The sequence below is a fragment of the Oncorhynchus mykiss genome, chromosome 10 (genome assembly GCF_057628025.1).
Source record: "Oncorhynchus mykiss isolate SJ-2025 chromosome 10, ASM5762802v1, whole genome shotgun sequence".
Lineage (NCBI taxonomy): Eukaryota > Metazoa > Chordata > Actinopteri > Salmoniformes > Salmonidae > Oncorhynchus > Oncorhynchus mykiss.
This window is the reverse complement of record NC_143031.1, coordinates 77164512-77181770: the sequence shown is the minus strand read 5'-3', so window position 1 is coordinate 77181770 and position 17259 is coordinate 77164512. Positions and strand designations below refer to the sequence as shown.

General features: G+C 43.1%; 1 protein-coding gene across 1 annotated transcript; it reads right to left on the bottom strand.

Annotated features, from left to right (window-relative positions):
• Nucleotides 1–623: 623 nt before the first annotated feature.
• On the bottom strand, nt 624–17192 carry LOC110512765 (uncharacterized). The gene is given in 7 exon segments (XM_090188011.1): nt 624–2909; nt 8271–8395; nt 8601–8725; nt 13637–14674; nt 16344–16445; nt 16609–16702; nt 16983–17192. Coding segments are annotated over 7 exon segments (1779 nt in total). The 5' UTR covers nt 17127–17192; the 3' UTR covers nt 624–2758.
• Nucleotides 17193–17259: the final 67 nt, after the last annotated feature.

Sequence of the window (17259 nt, the reverse complement as noted above, 5' to 3'; positions counted from 1 at the left end):
GGTCTATAAAAGTGCAGGGAGATAGGTATTTGCCAACATCTACTTATCCGACCCAACTATCAACTGTCAATGTACATATATGATTACGAATATGAGGATGGCCATGTAATTAACAGTTGTGAAGTCGTAAATACCAGTTGGATACATTCGCATGCTTTGCATTGAGAAATGCCGATAAGATAATGGCCAACAAGCTGCTAGGTAATATTTAACTAGGCAAGTCAGTTAAGAACAAATTCTTATTTACAATGACTGCCACACCGGCCAAACTCAGACGACGCTAGGCCAATTGTGCGCCGCCCTATGGGACTCCCAATCACAGCCGGTTGTGATACAGCCTGGATTCGAACCAGGGTGTCTGTAGTGAGGCCTCTAGCACTGAGATGCAGTGCCTTAGACCGCTGCGCCAACTTGGAAAGCCAAGAGTAAGCCAATTAGTGTTCAAAAAACATATTAGTAGATTGTTTTTGCCTAAAATGCACTTATCGAGATCATTTCCTTAGTAGGTGACATCAGAGGTCAACATGTGGGAGAAGTTGGAGCTCAGGGATTTCCCACTAGTAATTACGAGTTGAAGGGGCATTAAAGTGGTGGGAAGGTGGTATTTATGATATTGACTTACATTTGGATATTGTCTTTTTTATTTAAATGTTTATTAATATCACACATTAAGGCATACTATTTATAGGGTTATTGGCAGCATATTGTAGGAAATGTTTCATTTTATTCTTCCACCTCAACATGAATCGATTAATCACTTTTTTTTCTTAGTAGCTGAAAGTCATAGGCCTAGCTCTGGTCCAGTGCGTTAATGCGCGTTTCACTTCAACGATTACGCTTTGAACACACCGACTGTACTTGCGCAAAATAGTTCGCTGCGTCATCTAGATATGTGTGCAACAAAAGTTCAACATTCACCTTATGTTACCATTTCTGTCAACCCGTTTACGCATACAGTTTGACGTATGCGTTAGATAAATCCAACGTATAAACCACACAGAACGCACTGAAACAGCCTCTGCAACGCAATTGTCAAAGGCAACGCAGCGTTCCATTGGAAATTAATGTACCTCTGGTGTCCCAAAACGCAAAATTCACAGTCACTGTGTTCAACGCGTAAGATATAAGAGAAATGCGCTCTAACGCTCTGGACCAGAGCTATGGAAGGAGGAACTGAAGTGCAAGCTCCAATCTATTTCGCCAGGTGGCGACAATAGTCCAGACAAAGTATCAATGATTTTCTACACACCCATACACCAAGGCTTATTACCAGTACAGCATACATGGTCTACTGAGCTAAAATATTACCAATACAGCATACATGGTCTATACTGACCCATTATATTACCAGTACAGCATACATGGTCTATACTGAGCTAAAATATTACCAGTACAGCATACATGGTCTATAATAACATATTGTATTACCAGTACAGCAAACATGGTCTATACTGAGCCATTATATTACCAGTACAGCATACATGGTCTACTGAGCTAAAATATTACCAGTACAGCATACATGGTCTATACTGACCCATTATATTACCAGTACAGCATACATGGTCTATACTGACCCATTATATTACCAGTACAGCATACATGGTCTATACTGAGCCATTATATTACCAGTACAGCATACATGGTCTATACTGAGCCATTATATTACCAGTACAGCATACATGGTCTATACTGAGCTAAAATATTACCAGTACAGCATACATGGTCTATACTGAGCCATTATATTACCAGTACAGCATACATGGTCTATACTGAGCCATTATATTACCAGTACAGCATACATGGTCTATACTGAGCCATTATATTACCAGTACAGCATACATGGTCTATACTGAGCCATTATATTACCAGTACAGCATACATGGTCTATACTGACCCATTATATTACCAGTACAGCATACATGGTCTATACTGACCCATTATATTACCAGTACAGCATACATGGTCTATACTGAGCCATTATATTACCAGTACAGCATACATGGTCTATAATAACATATTATATTACCAGTACAGCATACATGGTCTATACTGAGCCATTATATTACCAGTACAGCATACATGGTCTATACTGAGCCATTATATTACCAGTACAGCATACATGGTCTATACTGACCCATTATATTACCAGTACAGCATACATGGTCTATACTGACCCATTATATTACCAGTACAGCATACATGGTCTATACTGAGCCATTATATTACCAGTACAGCATACATGGTCTATAATAACATATTATATTACCAGTACAGCATACATGGTCTATACTGAGCCATTATATTACCAGTACAGCATACATGGTCTATACTGAGCCATTATATTACCAGTACAGCATACATGGTCTATACTGACTTTGTACTGTTAAATAATAAGCTTTTACGTTTCTTTGCTAATACATCAGGATTTCTATTACTTAAGCTGCTTCGCCAGTCCACTTAACTCCGTAACAGTTTCTGATAATATAATGTTGGGATTTCATTACAAAATAAAACATAATCTAGTCACATTGGATATCCAAATGAGAATTTTAGTCTGTTTATGTCGCCGGCTGGGTTTTGAACCAGGGTCATATGTGCAAGAACAGACTGTGTTAGCCCACCATGCTCAGATAAGGGTCAATTTACCTATGTTTTTTCCCCCCAATCACTTTGCCAAATTTTCACAAGAATGAGCTTAACACAAAAATCTAAAACAGATCATCAAAATGTCTCATGTTTCAAAACTCTAAACACATAATTACAATGTGGACGTTGTCTTCTCACACATCCAGTGCGTATTCATTGTGCATGGTACGTCATTCCAACTCTTTAGTGGGTCTGATGCCTTTGAGAGATGAGCGCAGTCTTCACCCTGATTTGCATCGTTTGGTTCCCCATCCCTCCAATACCTATAACAAAACAGATGGCAAAAAGTAGTCAAAAAAGCAATCAAACATGCTACAGCACAGATAGTCAGACGGTAAAAAGTCACCAGGAACAACACAGGGAAACAGAAGGTAAAAAGACATCCAACACATATGACATTTACATTTGAGTCATTTAGCAGACGCTCTTACCCAGAGAGACTTACAGTTAGTGAATTCATCTTCAGATAGCTAGGTGGGACAACCACATCTCAGTCATAGTAAGTACATTTTTCCTCAGTAAAGTAGCTATCAGCAAAGTCAGAGCTAGTAAGGTAAGGTAAGAGCTAGTAAGGTAAGGTAAGAGCTGGTAAGGTTATGTAAGAGCTAGTAAGGTTAGGTAAGAGCTAGTAAGGTAGGGTAAGAGCTAGTAAGGTAAGGTAAGGTAAGAGCTGGTAAGGTAAGAGCTAGTAAGGTAAGAGCTAGTAAGGTTAGGTAAGAGCTAATAAGGTAAGGTAAGAGCTAGTAAGGTAAGAGCTGGTAAGGTTAGGTAAGAGCTAGTAAGGTTAGGTAAGAGCTAGTAAGGCAAGGTAAGAGCTAGTAAGGCTAGGTAAGAGCTAGTAAGGTTAGGTAAGAGCTAGTAAGGTAAGGTAAGAGCTAGTAAGGTTAGGTAAGAGCTAGTAAGGCTAGGTAAGAGCTAGTAAGGTTAGGTAAGAGCTGGTAAGGTTAGAGCTAGTAAGGTTAGGTAAGAGCTAGTAAGGTAAGGTAAGAGCTAGTAAGGTTAGGTAAGAGCTAGTAAGGTTAGGTAAGAGCTAGTAAGGTTAGGTAAGAGCTAGTAAGGTTAGGTAAGAGCTAGTAAGGTAAGGTAAGAGCTAGTAAGGTAAGGTAAGCGCTAGTAAGGCTAGGTAAGAGCTAGTAAGGTTAAGTAAGAGCTAGTAAGGTAAGGTAAGAGCTAGTAAGGCTAGGTAAGAGCTAGTAAGGCTAGGTAAGAGCTAGTAAGGTTAGGTAAGAGCTGGTAAGGTTAGGTAAGAGCTAGTAAGGCTAGGTAAGAGCTAGTAAGGTAAGGTAAGAGCTAGTAAGGTAAGGTAAGAGCTAGTAAGGTTAGGTAAGAGCTAGTAAGGTTAGGTAAGAGCTGGTAAGGTTAGGTAAGAGCTAGTAAGGCTAGGTAAGAGCTAGTAAGGTTAGGTAAGAGCTAGAAAGGTAAGGTAAGAGCTAGTAAGGTTAGGTAAGAGCTAGTAAGGTTAGGTAAGAGCTAGTAAGGTTAAGTAAGAGCTAGTAAGGGTGGAAAAAGTCAAGTGTGAGTGTTAGTTCATGAAAGGCTTCTGGGTGGGTGTGGTGGGGGAGGGGTATGTGGGATGATTTAAGCTACTTTCTGAAGATGTCGGCTTTCAGATGTTTTTTGGAAGATTGTTGTCCTAGCTTCAGGAGGAAGAGATTGGACTGGGCTTCCGTAAAGGTGGGAGGGCCAAGAGACCAGAGGTGGGAGAACTGAGTGCCCGGGTTGGGAGAGAGTTGGTCAGAGACCGCACGCTCAAGTGTTTTGGACAGAAAATGTAAAAAAGGAAACCGGTCTGTAGTTTTTGATGTCAGAGGAGTCGAGTGTTGGTTTCTTGAGGAGAGGAGCGGATCGGGACATTTTGAAGTCAAGAGGGGATGCAGCCAGTGGTCAGGGATGAGTTGATGAGGAAAGAGAGAAGGTCTCCAGAGATGGTCTGGAGGAGGGGATGGGGTCAGGTTGTCGGGTGGGAGTTACATTTTCCTCCCTTTTCACCCAACTGCCCACAGCCCTGTTCTGTAAACTCGCAATGAGTCACAGCCACGGGGCAGGAGGGGAGGGCCGAGCCGGCCAGGGAGGAAAGGGGACAGTGTGAGTCATATGATGTGGAAAGGGAGGAGAGTAGGGTCAAAAAGGCAGAATCGGGAGACAGGAGGGAGAAGGATTTAGCAGAAGGGAGAGATGATAGGATAGAAGAGGAGAGAGTAGTGGGAGAGAGAGAGAGAGAGAGAGAAGATTGTGACGGTGCATGGCCATCTAGTGCTGAGTGGTTAGGGTTGGAGGAAAGGGAGACAGAAAAGGAAACAAAGTAGTGAACAGAGACCTGGAGGGGGTTGCAGTGAGATTAGGAGGCGAACAGAGACCTGGAGGGTTGCAGTGAGATTAGGAGGCGAACAGAGACCTGGAGGGTTGCAGTGAGATTAGGAGGAGAACAGAGACCTGAAGGGTTGCAGTGAGATTAGGAGGCGAACAGAGACCTGGAGTGTTGCAGTGAGATTAGGAGGAGAACAGAGACCTGGAGGGTTGCAGTGAGATTAGGAGGCGAACAGAGACCTGGAGGGTTGCAGTGAGATTAGGAGGAGAACAGAGACCTGGAGGGGGTTGCAGTGAGATTAGGAGGAGAACAGAGACCTGGAGGGTTGCAGTGAGATTAGGAGGTGAACAGAGACCTGGAGGGTTGCAGTGAGATTAGTAGGAGAACAGAGACCTGGAGGGTTGCAGTGAGATTAGTAGGAGAACAGAGACCTGGAGGGTTGCAGTGAGATTAAATCAAATCAAATCAAATCAAATTTTCTTTGTCACATACACATGGTTAGCAGATGTTAATGCGAGTGTAGCGAAATGCTTGTGCTTCTAGTTCCAACAATGCAGTAATAACAAGTAATCTAACTAACAATTCCAAAACTACTGTCTTGTACACAGTGTAAGGGGATAAAGAATATGTACATAAGGGTATATGAATGAGTGATGGTACAGAGCAGCATGGGCAAGATACAGTAGATGGTATCGGGTACAGTATGTACAAATGAGATGAGTATGTAAACAAAGTGGCATAGTATAGTATAAAGTGGCTAGTGATACATGTATTACATAAGGATACCGTCGATGATATAGAGTACAGTATATACGTATGCATATGAGATGAATAATGTAGGGTAAGTAACATTTATATAAGGTAGCATTGTTTAAAGTGGCTAGTGAGTGGGAAGGGACTGGGGAAAGGTGAGGTCAAGCATATTGCCTGCCTTGTGAGTGGGAGGGGACTGGGGAAAGATGAGGTCAAGCGTATTGCCTGCCTTGTGAGTGGGAAGGGACTGGGGAAAGGTGAGGTCAAGCGTATTGCCTGCCTTGTGAGTGGGAAGGGACTGGGGAAAGGTGAGGTCAAGCGTATTGCCTGCCTTGTGAGTGGGAAGGGACTGGGGAAAGGTGAGGTCAAGCGTATTGCCTGCCTTGTGAGTGGGAAGGGACTGGGGAAAGGTGAGGTCAAAAGAGGCAAGGAGGGAAAGATTAGGAGGAGAGCGGAGACCTGGAGGGTTGCAGTGAGATTAGGAGGAGAACAGAGACCTGGAGGGTTGCAGTGAGATTAGTAGGATAACAGAGACCTGGAGGGTTGCAGTGAGATTAGGAGGAGAACAGAGACCTGGAGGGTTGCAGTGAGATTAGGAGGAGAACAGAGACCTGGAGGGTTGCAGTGAGATTAGGAGGAGAACAGAGACCTGGAGGGTTGCAGTGAGATTAGGATGAGAACAGAGACCTGGAGGGTTGCAGTGAGATTAGGAGGAGAACAGAGACCTGGAGGGTTGCAGTGAGATTAGGAGGCGAACAGAGACCTGGAGGGTTGCAGTGAGATTAGGAGGCAAACAGCCTCTTGTAAAGATGAGGTCAAGCATATTGCCTGCCTTGTGAGTGGGAGGGGACTGGGGAAAGGTGAGGTCAAGCGTATTGCCTGCCTTGTGAGTGGGAAGGGACTGGGGAAAGATGAGGTCAAGCGTATTGCCTGCCTTGTGAGTGGGAAGGGACTGGGGAAAGGTGAGGTCAAGCGTATTGCCTGCCTTGTGAGTGGGAAGGGACTGGGGAAAGGTGAGGTCAAGCGTATCGCCTGCCTTGTGAGTGGGAAGGGACTGGGGAAAGGTGAGGTCAAGCGTATTGCCTGCCTTGTGAGTGGGAGGGGACTGGGGAAAGGTGAGGTCAAGCGTATTGCCTGCCTTGTGAGTGGGAAGGGACTGGGGAAAGATGAGGTCAAGCGTATTGCCTGCCTTGTGAGTGGGAAGGGACTGGGGAAAGGTGAGGTCAAGCGTATTGCCTGCCTTGTGAGTGGGAAGGGACTGGGGAAAGGTGAGGTCAAGCGTATTGCCTGCCTTGTGAGTGGGAAGGGACTGGGGAAAGGTGAGGTCAAGCGTATTGCCTGCCTTGTGAGTGGGAAGGGACTGGGGAAAGGTGAGGTCAAAAGAGGCAAGGAGGGAAAATTAATCGGAAATGAAGGAAAGAAATTAATCAAAGGCCAACGTCAGGAGGTGTAAGTCACCAAATACGAAGAGCGGTGACCCATTGTCAGTAAATTAGCTTTAAGGTGTCAAGCTCATTGAGTAACTCTCTAAGGGCACCTGGTGGGCGATAGATAACAACAATGTTAAACTCAAGTGCACAATTGACAGTAACAACATGAAATTGAAATGAGGAGATGGACAGGTGAGAGAGGGAGACAAGAGAACATCTCCACTTAGGAGAACTGAGTAGTCCTGTGCCATCACCACGACGACCAGATGCTCTCGAACTATGAGAGAACACGTAGTCAGATGAAGAGAGAGCAGCTGGAGTAGCAGTGTTCTCTGGGGTGGTCCATGTCTCTGTCAGGGCCAAAAGGTCAAGGGACTGAAAAGCAGCATAGGCTGAGATGAACTCTGCGTACTTGACCGCAGATCGGAAAACCAGGAATTCCACATGGGTTGTGCGTGCATGGTACACTACATTATTAGTGCTGTATTGGAAGGGTGGGGAGTGTTTTAAAGCCTACAGGGAGAGGAGTGAACAGGTATAGAACACACTAATAGTCACCAAATCTACAAAAGAGCAAAATGAGATCATCAGAAAGGAACTAGGTAAGACACTCAAGTGAGAGAGTGGTGTGGAGCCTTCCTTGAACAACTCGGCAGAACCGCCTTTGTGTCGACGACCATCTTAGTTTTGGCAACAAGACCACCACTGACATGACAACTGCCGCTGAGGAAACAGGGGAGACTGAAGTACTAACACTAAATGCTAATTGCCTTTCAAAGGTGAAGAACACACCTCCCGGTGCTCATTTCTGATTGCCTAGGAGAGGAGAAACCACTCCCCCTCCAATACAGCCACTGATTACCAAAACAACAACAGTCCCAAATGGCCCTGCCCCTTAATCCTGGTTGATGTGTCAACAATCATCTGGAAGTTATGAGCAGTCAGCAGTTCACGCACAAAGTAGGCTACTGGGAAGACAGGCAGCACTTAAAGTAGATGGCCCTAACTATAGAAGGAAGCACATAGAAACAGACAGTAAAAAGTCATCCAATACCAACACAGATAATCAGACGGTAAAAAGGAATTTGTTACAAATTAGACTGTAAAATATAATCCAGAACAGGTCCACTCACGTAGTAACAGGAGCTGATGATTGGTCTAATGCGCCATCGTTAATCCACTCCCAAACCCCCTCTGTATTGGTGTCATGGAAACCAAGATAGATGTCCAGGCATCCACTCCATTCATGGATAAATTCCTATAGTTTTGTCACAAAGAAAAGATCTTGAATCACATACAAACATGCTTTTCTGTCAGGACTAGTCACGTTTTATTTTTGGAGGGGGGGGGCTTGCCAACATTGGTTAAAGATAGCGACATGATAAAGTGAAAAACAAACAGGAGCTGAAATAGAAACAAAATGTTGAAACTATCAAAAATATAATTGACTAACTCCCTCTCACCTGTTCCTCTTTGCTGTTAATGATCACCAGGTGTGCTCCTCGTCCCAGACAGTCCTGCCTGCTCTCTGTCCAGGATTTCTTCTCAGTAGAGAGGTAGTACAAACGGGACTTGAACTTGTTCCATCCTTGGGGACAGGAGCGTAGAGGTTATTTCATGACAAACCCATGACAGCGATCACATTTGTCTACATCAGGGACAAAATAGCACCGTATTCCCTACGTAGTGCACTACTTTCCACCAGGACCCAAATGGCATGGTGGTTTAGAAACAACAGCGTCCTTGGTGACTTTCAGTGGGAATGGAAGCTGGTCCTTTCAGTTCCCCGAAATGTTTTGACCTAGAATCAATCAGATCAAGTGTTAAGGCGACAGCAGACAGCTGCATAGTGGATGTTTTGGTGGTGTTGGAGGTGGAACTGTGTTAGATCCGTGAGTGGCTGCTCTTGCCATCAATGTCACGAAGCCACACACTTGTGTTTAGAAGTTCAGAACGAGAAAGTGTAGACTATATAGAAATGACGCTCAAATGGAAAAATAATTCAAATAAATCATGTGGATTCTATCATCCTAATCATTCCTGGGTTCGAACGCGTAAACAAGTCTGCATGGGATCTCTTAATGCAAATCTGTGTAGCCAATGGCAATGTCTGCATTAGGTACACTGAGTGTACAAAACATTAGGAGCACTTGCTCTCTCCATGACAGACTGACCAGGTGAATCCAGGTGAAAGCTATGATCTCTTATTGATGTCACCTGTTAAATCCACTTCAATCAGTGTAGATGAAAGGGAGGAGACGGGTTAAAGAAGGATTTTTAAGGCTTGAGACATGGATTGTGTATGTGTGCCATTCAGAGGGTGAATGGGCAAGACAACAGATTTAAGTGCCTTTGAACAGGGTATGGTAGTAGGTGCCAGGCGCACCGTTTTGAGTGTGTCAAGAATTGCAACGCTGCTGGGTTTTTCGCACTCAACAGTTTCCTGTGTGTATCAAGAATGGTCCACCACCCAAAGGACATCCAGCCAACTTGACACAACTGTGCATTGTAGTCAGCATGGGCCAGCATCCATGTGGAATGCTTTTGACACCTTGTAGAGTCCATGCCCCGAGGAATTGAGACTGTTCTCTGGGTTAAAGGGGATGCAAGTCAATAATAAGGTGTTCCTAATATTTAGTACACTCAGTGTACAATGCCAGGAGCTGCTTGTGGATTTGACAGCTCTAACGCAGTTCCACCTCTGACACCATCAAAACAACTGCTATGTGGATGTCGGCTAAACCGGATCTGATTAAATACACCCCTTACTGAACATTAACTGATCTGCTCTAGTCTATTTGAAATATCCCAAACTCCAAAAATATGCTTTCATTGGTTGCTTTCCTGGGTTGCTTTCATTGGTTGCTTTCATTGGTTGCTTTCATTGGTTGCTTTCATTGGTTGCTTTCCTTGGTTGCTTTCCTTGGTTGCTTTCATTGGTTGCTTTCCTTGGTTGCTTTCATTGGTTGCTTTCATTGGTTGCTTTCCTTGGTTGCTTTCCTTGGTTGCTTTCCTTGGTTGCTTTCCTTGGTTGCTTTCCTTGGTTGCTTTCCTTGGTTGCTTTCATTGGTTGCTTTCCTTGGTTGCTTTCCTTGGTTGCTTTCCTTGGTTGCTTTCCTTGGTTGCTTTCCACAAAAAACTTTTTTTTTAACAAAAAAAGTCTGACCCCTACTTACTGAGAAATGAACCATCACATCAAAAGGTCATTTTTAATTAATCAACACAGCTCCATCCTGTTTACTTTCCAAACACTGGGAAGACACACATGACAAACCAAATGCCTACTCAGCTCTCTGGTATCAACTGATAAGCGTCCACAGCCAGCTGCCTACTCAGCTCTCTGGTATCAACTGATAAGTGACCAGAGCCATCTAAGTATGCAAAAATCTGTCTTTGCTGACAGATCTACTTGTTTTTGCCAACTCTTTGAATAATCTACATCAAGGGTTCTTTAACTTTTTCAGCTCAAGATCCAAATTAGAAATTGGCCTTACTCCCGTGACCTAAATTATCCTCCAATGACCCAAATGATGAAGAAACAGTGTGTAGATGAACTCATAACTTGCAACCCACCTCCCACATGCTCAGGGCCCACTTTCGGTCCCGACCCATAGTTTAAGAAACTCTTGTCTACAAGCAGAGTATCGCACAATTGATCATCTAACTAATGAGATGATCCGATTTATCTTGTATCCGTTACATGTCCGTTTAGGTTAAAAATCCATTGTGTTGGATGGGAACAGCATATGTTAAAAATAAAATAACACTTATTTCGAGGTAATCCAATGGATTACATTAAATTACTTGTATTGTAATCTGTCCAACCCTGATCTGTAAAAATACAGTAAATCAAGCGCACCTAAAATATATATTTTTTAGAAAACAATTAGGCTACTATTTGGATCAAGCCAGGCCCCCAGTGTCCGGTTTGGAGCATGAAGTCAAGTGCTCTGTTGGTCGCCCACTGCATAGCAAACTAGCGGTGCCCAAAAAAAGCCTAAATCTATTACGATCGCTAGAACGGACCCATTTTTTAAAGATACTGTTTTGGGCTCAACAATTTGTTTACTAAGATCAAGTTTGATCCCCAATGTGAATACATTTTTAAATTCTCTACAAATCGGGATATTTAATTAAATAGTGATAAATTCTGATCACTATATTGTCGTCACACAGGACCACGTCCTGACACAGACCAATCACGGGCCGGCAGGCTTAGAGGAGGCTCACGCCCTCATGCACGTGCTCTCAGGCAGGATGAAAACGACTACATCGACCATGATGCTTTGCTAGTGACAGCTGCTTTCAACATGATCCTTAGCGATTTTCTGGGTAACATTCAGTCCCATTCAGCAATATGGCACGCTTCAAATTAAAATACTTCCGGATTCATTCGCCATCGGAACTTATCCATAAGAAATAAGTGGACGACGTCAGCGTTATCACTATGTACTGGTCTTAATGTCTATGGATCTAGCAGATCTGGCGTACAGTGAAACAGTCAATTGATCTACTAGCACAGTGGTTCCCAAACTTTTTATAGTCACGTACCCCTTCAAACATTCAACCTCCAGCTGTACCCCCTCTAGCACCAGGGTCAGCACACTCTCAAATGTTGTTTTTTGCCATCATTGTAAGCCTGCCAGACACACGCTCTATACGATACATTTATTAAACATAAGAATGAGTGAGTTTTTGTCACAACCCGGCTCGTGGGAAGTGACAAAGAGCTCTTACAGGACCAGGGCACAAATAATAATATAATAATAATAATCAATAGTTTTACTCTTTATTTAGCCATCTTACATATATAACCTTATTTGTTCATCAAAAATGGTGAATAACTCACCACAGGTTAATGAGAAGGGTGTGCTTGAAAGGATGCACTTAACTCTGCAATGTTGGGTTGTATTAGAGAGAGTCTCAGTCTTAAATACTTTTCCACACACAGTCTGTATTTAGTTTTCATGCTAGTGAGGGCCATGGTTGCAAAGGGCATTCCTGTCTTAACAGCACTGTTTGCCAAGGCAGGATACTCTGAGCGCAGCCCTATCCAAAAAATCTGGCAGTGGCTTTTAATTAAATTCTATTTTCACAGAACTGCTTGTTGCAATTTCAATGAGGCTCTCTTGTTCAGATATTGGTAAGTGGACTGAAGGCAGGGCATGAAAGGGATAACGAATCCAGTTGTTTGTGTCGTCCTTTTCGGGAAAGTACCACCGTAATTGCACACCCAGCTCACTCAGGTGCGTCGCTATATCACATTTGACATTGTCCATAAGCTTTAGTTCATTTGCACACAAAAAAAATCGTACAATGATGGGAAAGACCTGTGTGTTGTCCTTGTTAATGCAGACAGAAAATAGCCCCAGCTTCTTAATCCTAGCCTCAATTTTGTCCATTGAATATAGTTGCGGAGAGTTCCTGTAATTCTAGATTTAGATCATTCAGGCGAGAAAAAACATCACCCAGATAGGCCAGTCGTGAAACTGACCAGTAGTCTGTTATTATCTGTACAATGTTAAACACTGTGGTAAACTGACCAGTAGTCTGTTATTATCTGTACAACGTTAAACACTGTGGTAAACTGACCAGTAGTCTGTTATTATCTGTACAATGTTAAACACTGTGGTAAACTGACCAGTAGTCTGTTATTATCTGTACAAGGTTAAACACTGTGGTAAACTGACCAGTAGTCTGTTATTATCTGTACAATGTTAAACACTGTGGTAAACTGACCAGTAGTCTGTTATTATCTGTACAAGGTTAAACACTGTGGTAAACTCACACGACTGGCCTATCTGGGTGATGTTTTTTCTCGCCTGAATGATCTAAATCTAGGATTACAGGAACTCATGGTGTTTATACTTGCGTACTATTGTTTGTACAGATGAACGTAGTACCTTCAGTTGTTTGAAAATTGCTCCCAAGGATGATCCAGACTTGTGGAGATTTACAAATTTTTTCTGAGGTCTTGGCTGATTTCTTTTGATTTTCCCATGATGTCAAGCAAAGAGGCACTGAGTTTGAAGGTAGGCCTTGAAATACATCCACAGGTACACCTCCAATTGACTCAAATGATGTCAATAATTTTCTGGAATTTTCCAAACTGTTTAAAGGCACAGTGAACTTAGTGTATGTAAACTTCTGACCCCCTGGAATTGTGACACGGTGAATTATAGGTGAACTAATCTGTCTGTAAACAATTGTTGGAAAAATGACTTGTGTCATGCACAAAGTAGAAGTCCTAACCGACTTGCTAAAACTACAGTTTGTTAACAAGACATTTGTGGAGTTTTAATGACTCGAACATAAGTGCACGTAAACTTCCGACTTCAACTGTAAATGTTTGAAAATGTGAATCATTAAAAAAAAAAATGTGAATCACATTTTTATTTGGCGTACCTCCGACGGCATTGCGCGTTCCCCAGTTTGGGAATACCTAATCTAGCAGATCTGGAGTACCACAAAACAGTCAAGTCATATTCCAATTTCTTACCACAGCTCTGTTTGTTTAGCTCTTCCTTCAAGTGGTCTCTCTCTTTAGTCAGGGTGTTGTAACTGGTCTGTAACTGGTCTCTCTCTTTAGTCAGGGTGTTGTAACTGGTCTGTAACTGGTCTCTCTCTTTAGTCAGGGTGTTATAACTTGTCTGTAGCTGGTCTTTCTCTTTAGTCAGGGTGTTACTACTGGTCTGTAACTGGTCTCTCTCTTTAGTCAGGGTGTTACTACTGGTCTGTAACTGGTCTCTCTCTTTAGTCAGGGTGTTATAACTTGTCTGTAGCTGGTCTTTCTCTTTAGTCAGGGTGTTACTACTGGTCTGTAACTGGTCTCTCTCTTTAGTCAGGGTGTTACTACTGGTCTGTAACTGGTCTCTCTCTTTAGTCAGGGTGTTGTAACTGGTCTGTAACTGGTCTCTCTCTTTAGTCAGGGTGTTACTACTGGTCTGTAACTGGTCTCTCTCTTTAGTCAGGGTGTTGTATCTGGTCTGTAACTGGTCTCTCTCTTTAGTCAGGGTGTTATAACTGGTCTGTAGCAGGTCTTTCTCTTTAGTCAGGGTGTTAGAACTTGTCTGTAACTGGTTTTTCTCTTTAGTCAGGGTGTTGTATCTGGTCTGTAGCTGGTCTGTCTCTTTAGTCAGGTTGTTACTACTGGTCTGTAACTGGTCTCTCTCTTTAGTCAGGGTGTGGTAACTGGTCTGTAACTGGTCTCTCTCTTTAGTCAGGGTGTTGTAACTGTTCTGTAGCGGTTCTCTCTCTTTAGTCAGGTTGTTGTATCTGCTCTGTAGCTGATCTCTCTCTTTAGTCAGGGTGTTGTAACTGGTCTGTAGCTGGTCTCTCTCTTTAGTCAGGGTGTTGTAACTGGTCTGTAACTGGTTTCTCTCTTTAGTCAGGGTGTTGTAACTGGTCTTTAACTGGTTTCTCTCTTTAGTTGGGGTGGTGTAACTGGTCTTTAGCTGGTCTCTCTCTTTAGTCAGGTTGTTCAAACTGGACGTCTGGAATCTCTCTGCAGAGCAGGAATGACCAATGACTCGGGTATCTGTCAAAATAAAAACATATAGATTTAAAAAAAAAACAATTTTATTAAACAAAATTCAGCCACACAAGTGGATATAGTATACACATGTGCTTACATCACTGAGGACAACACAGTAATTTCCCCGTTGTAAAATACTTTGTTGTACCAATCCATCATTATAAATCTCCTTTGAACATCTAAGTATTAAACTACTGATGATGAAGAATGTAAAGCAAAGGAAAAGCAACATAAACTCAGTAAAAAAAGAAACGTCCTCTCACTGTCAACTGCGTTTATTTTCAGCAAACTTAAAATATCTGTAAATATTTGTATGAACATAAAAATATTCAACAACTGAGACATAAACTGAACAAGTTCCACAGACATGTGATAAACAGAAATTGAATAATGTGTCCCTGAACAAAGGGGGGGAGGGGGGGTCAAAATGAACAGTCTGTATCTGGTGTGGCCACCAGCTGCATTAAGTACTGCAGTGCATCTCCTCATGGACTGCACCAGATTTGCCAGATAGCCCTCACCCTCCGATCCAACAGGTCCCAGATTTGCTCAATTGGATTGCGATCCGGGCTCTTCGCTGGCCATGGCAGAACACTGACATTCCTGTCTTGCAGGAAATCACGCACAGAACGAGCAGTATGGCTGGTGTCATTGTCATGCTGGAGGGTCATGTCAGGATGAGCCTGCAGGAAGGGTACCACATGAGGGAGGAGGATGTCTTCCCTGTAACGCACAGCGTTGAGATTGCCTGCAATGACAACAAGCTCAGTTCGATGATGCTGTGACACACCGCCCCATACCATGACGAACCCTACACCTCCAAATCAATCCCGCTCCAGAGTACAGGCCTTGGTGTAACGCTCATTCCTTCGACGATAAACGCGAATCCGACCATCACACCTGGTGAGACAAAACCGTGACTCGTCAGTGAAGAGGACTTTTTGCCAGTCCTGTCTGGTCCAGCAACGGTGGGTTTGTGCCCATAGGCGACGTTGTTGCCGGTGATGTCTGGTGAGGGCCTGCCTTACAACAGGCCTACAAGCCCTCAGTCCAGCCTCTCTCAGCCTATTGCGGGGACAGTCTGAGCACTGATGGAGGGATTGTGCATTCCTGGTGCAACTCGGGCAGTTGTTGTTGCCATCCTGTACCTGTCCCGCATGTGTAATGTTCGGATGTACCGATCCTGTGCAGGTGTTGTTACACGTGATCGGCCACTGCGAGGACAATCAGCTGTCCATCCTGTCTCCCTGTAGCTCTGTCTTAGGTGTCTCACAGTACGGACATTGCAATTTATTGCCCTGGCCACATCTGCAGTCCTCATGCCTCCTTGCTGCATGCCTGAGGCACGTTCACGCAGATGAGCAGGGACCCTGGGCATCTTTCTGGTGTTTTTCAGAGTCAGTAGAAAGGCCTCTTTAGTGTCCTAAGTTATCATAAATGTGACTTTAATTGCCTACCGTCTGTAAGCTGTTAGTGTCTTAACAACCGTTCCATTAATTGTTTATGGTTCATTGAACAAGTATGGGGAACAGTGTTTAAACACTTTACAATGAAGATCTGTGAAGTCATTTGGATTTTTACAAATTTTCTTTGAAAGACAGGGTCCTGAAAAAGGGACGTTTCTTTTTTTACTGAGTTTATTAGTGAAAACATATTAAACGTATAAACTTACAGTAGACAGACAGGCCTATGATCCCAGCCAATAGGAGGACACACAGCAGCCCCAGACACACTGCAGCAACTCAGGATGGTCTCTTCCACCACTGAAAGTTAGCTGAATCTCAAGGTATTATAAACTCTCTCGGGTAATGTTAAATTTTTTTGGATATCATCCAGAATTGTGAGGGGACTAATAGGTACTCGTCTGAGAAAGTGGTTTGTGTGTGTGTGTGTGTGTGTGTGTGTGTGTGTGTGTGTGTGTGTACTTGCATTGGTACCTGAAAATGTAACACCGATGTAATCCTTTTTTCTGGGCTTGTTGGCATATGTGTCTTTGTCAATATCCATGGTCTGCATTGTTGGATTCTCCACCTGTGTTTGTATACATTGTCTCTTACATTTTTACACTCAAAATGTGTATCTGTGCCTTATGTATCGTTATTTGAAGTACTGGAGGTGAGCTTGACGTAGTTGATTTACCACAGAGGAAACAATGGGATAGTCCCAAACGTACAAACTCAATTAGTGATTACTCTGCTTAGGTCAAATATTAATATTTTAAACATAAAGTTGTATATATCTAACCCCCCCACACAGACAGTGCATAACAGTAGCATGTATTAATCAGGTGAAATGAGGAAGAAAATCTTACCACGGTCTTTGAGAGTTGAAAAGAAATGCGTCCAAATATATTACATTGGTGTGTAAATATGTCCAACGTAACCAGACGTACTGAGTGAGCACGAAATGTAAGATTGGAGTTGTGTGTTTTTTTTTTGTCCAAACCACTGCACATTTTGTGTCAACATCAGCATATCCTTTACCTTATTTGGCCAAACAATTATGAACTAATACACCACTGGACGATAGGTTCAGATACAAGGTATCATGTGGTTAACTTAGGCTTATCCAGAAAGTGTGTGAGTGGT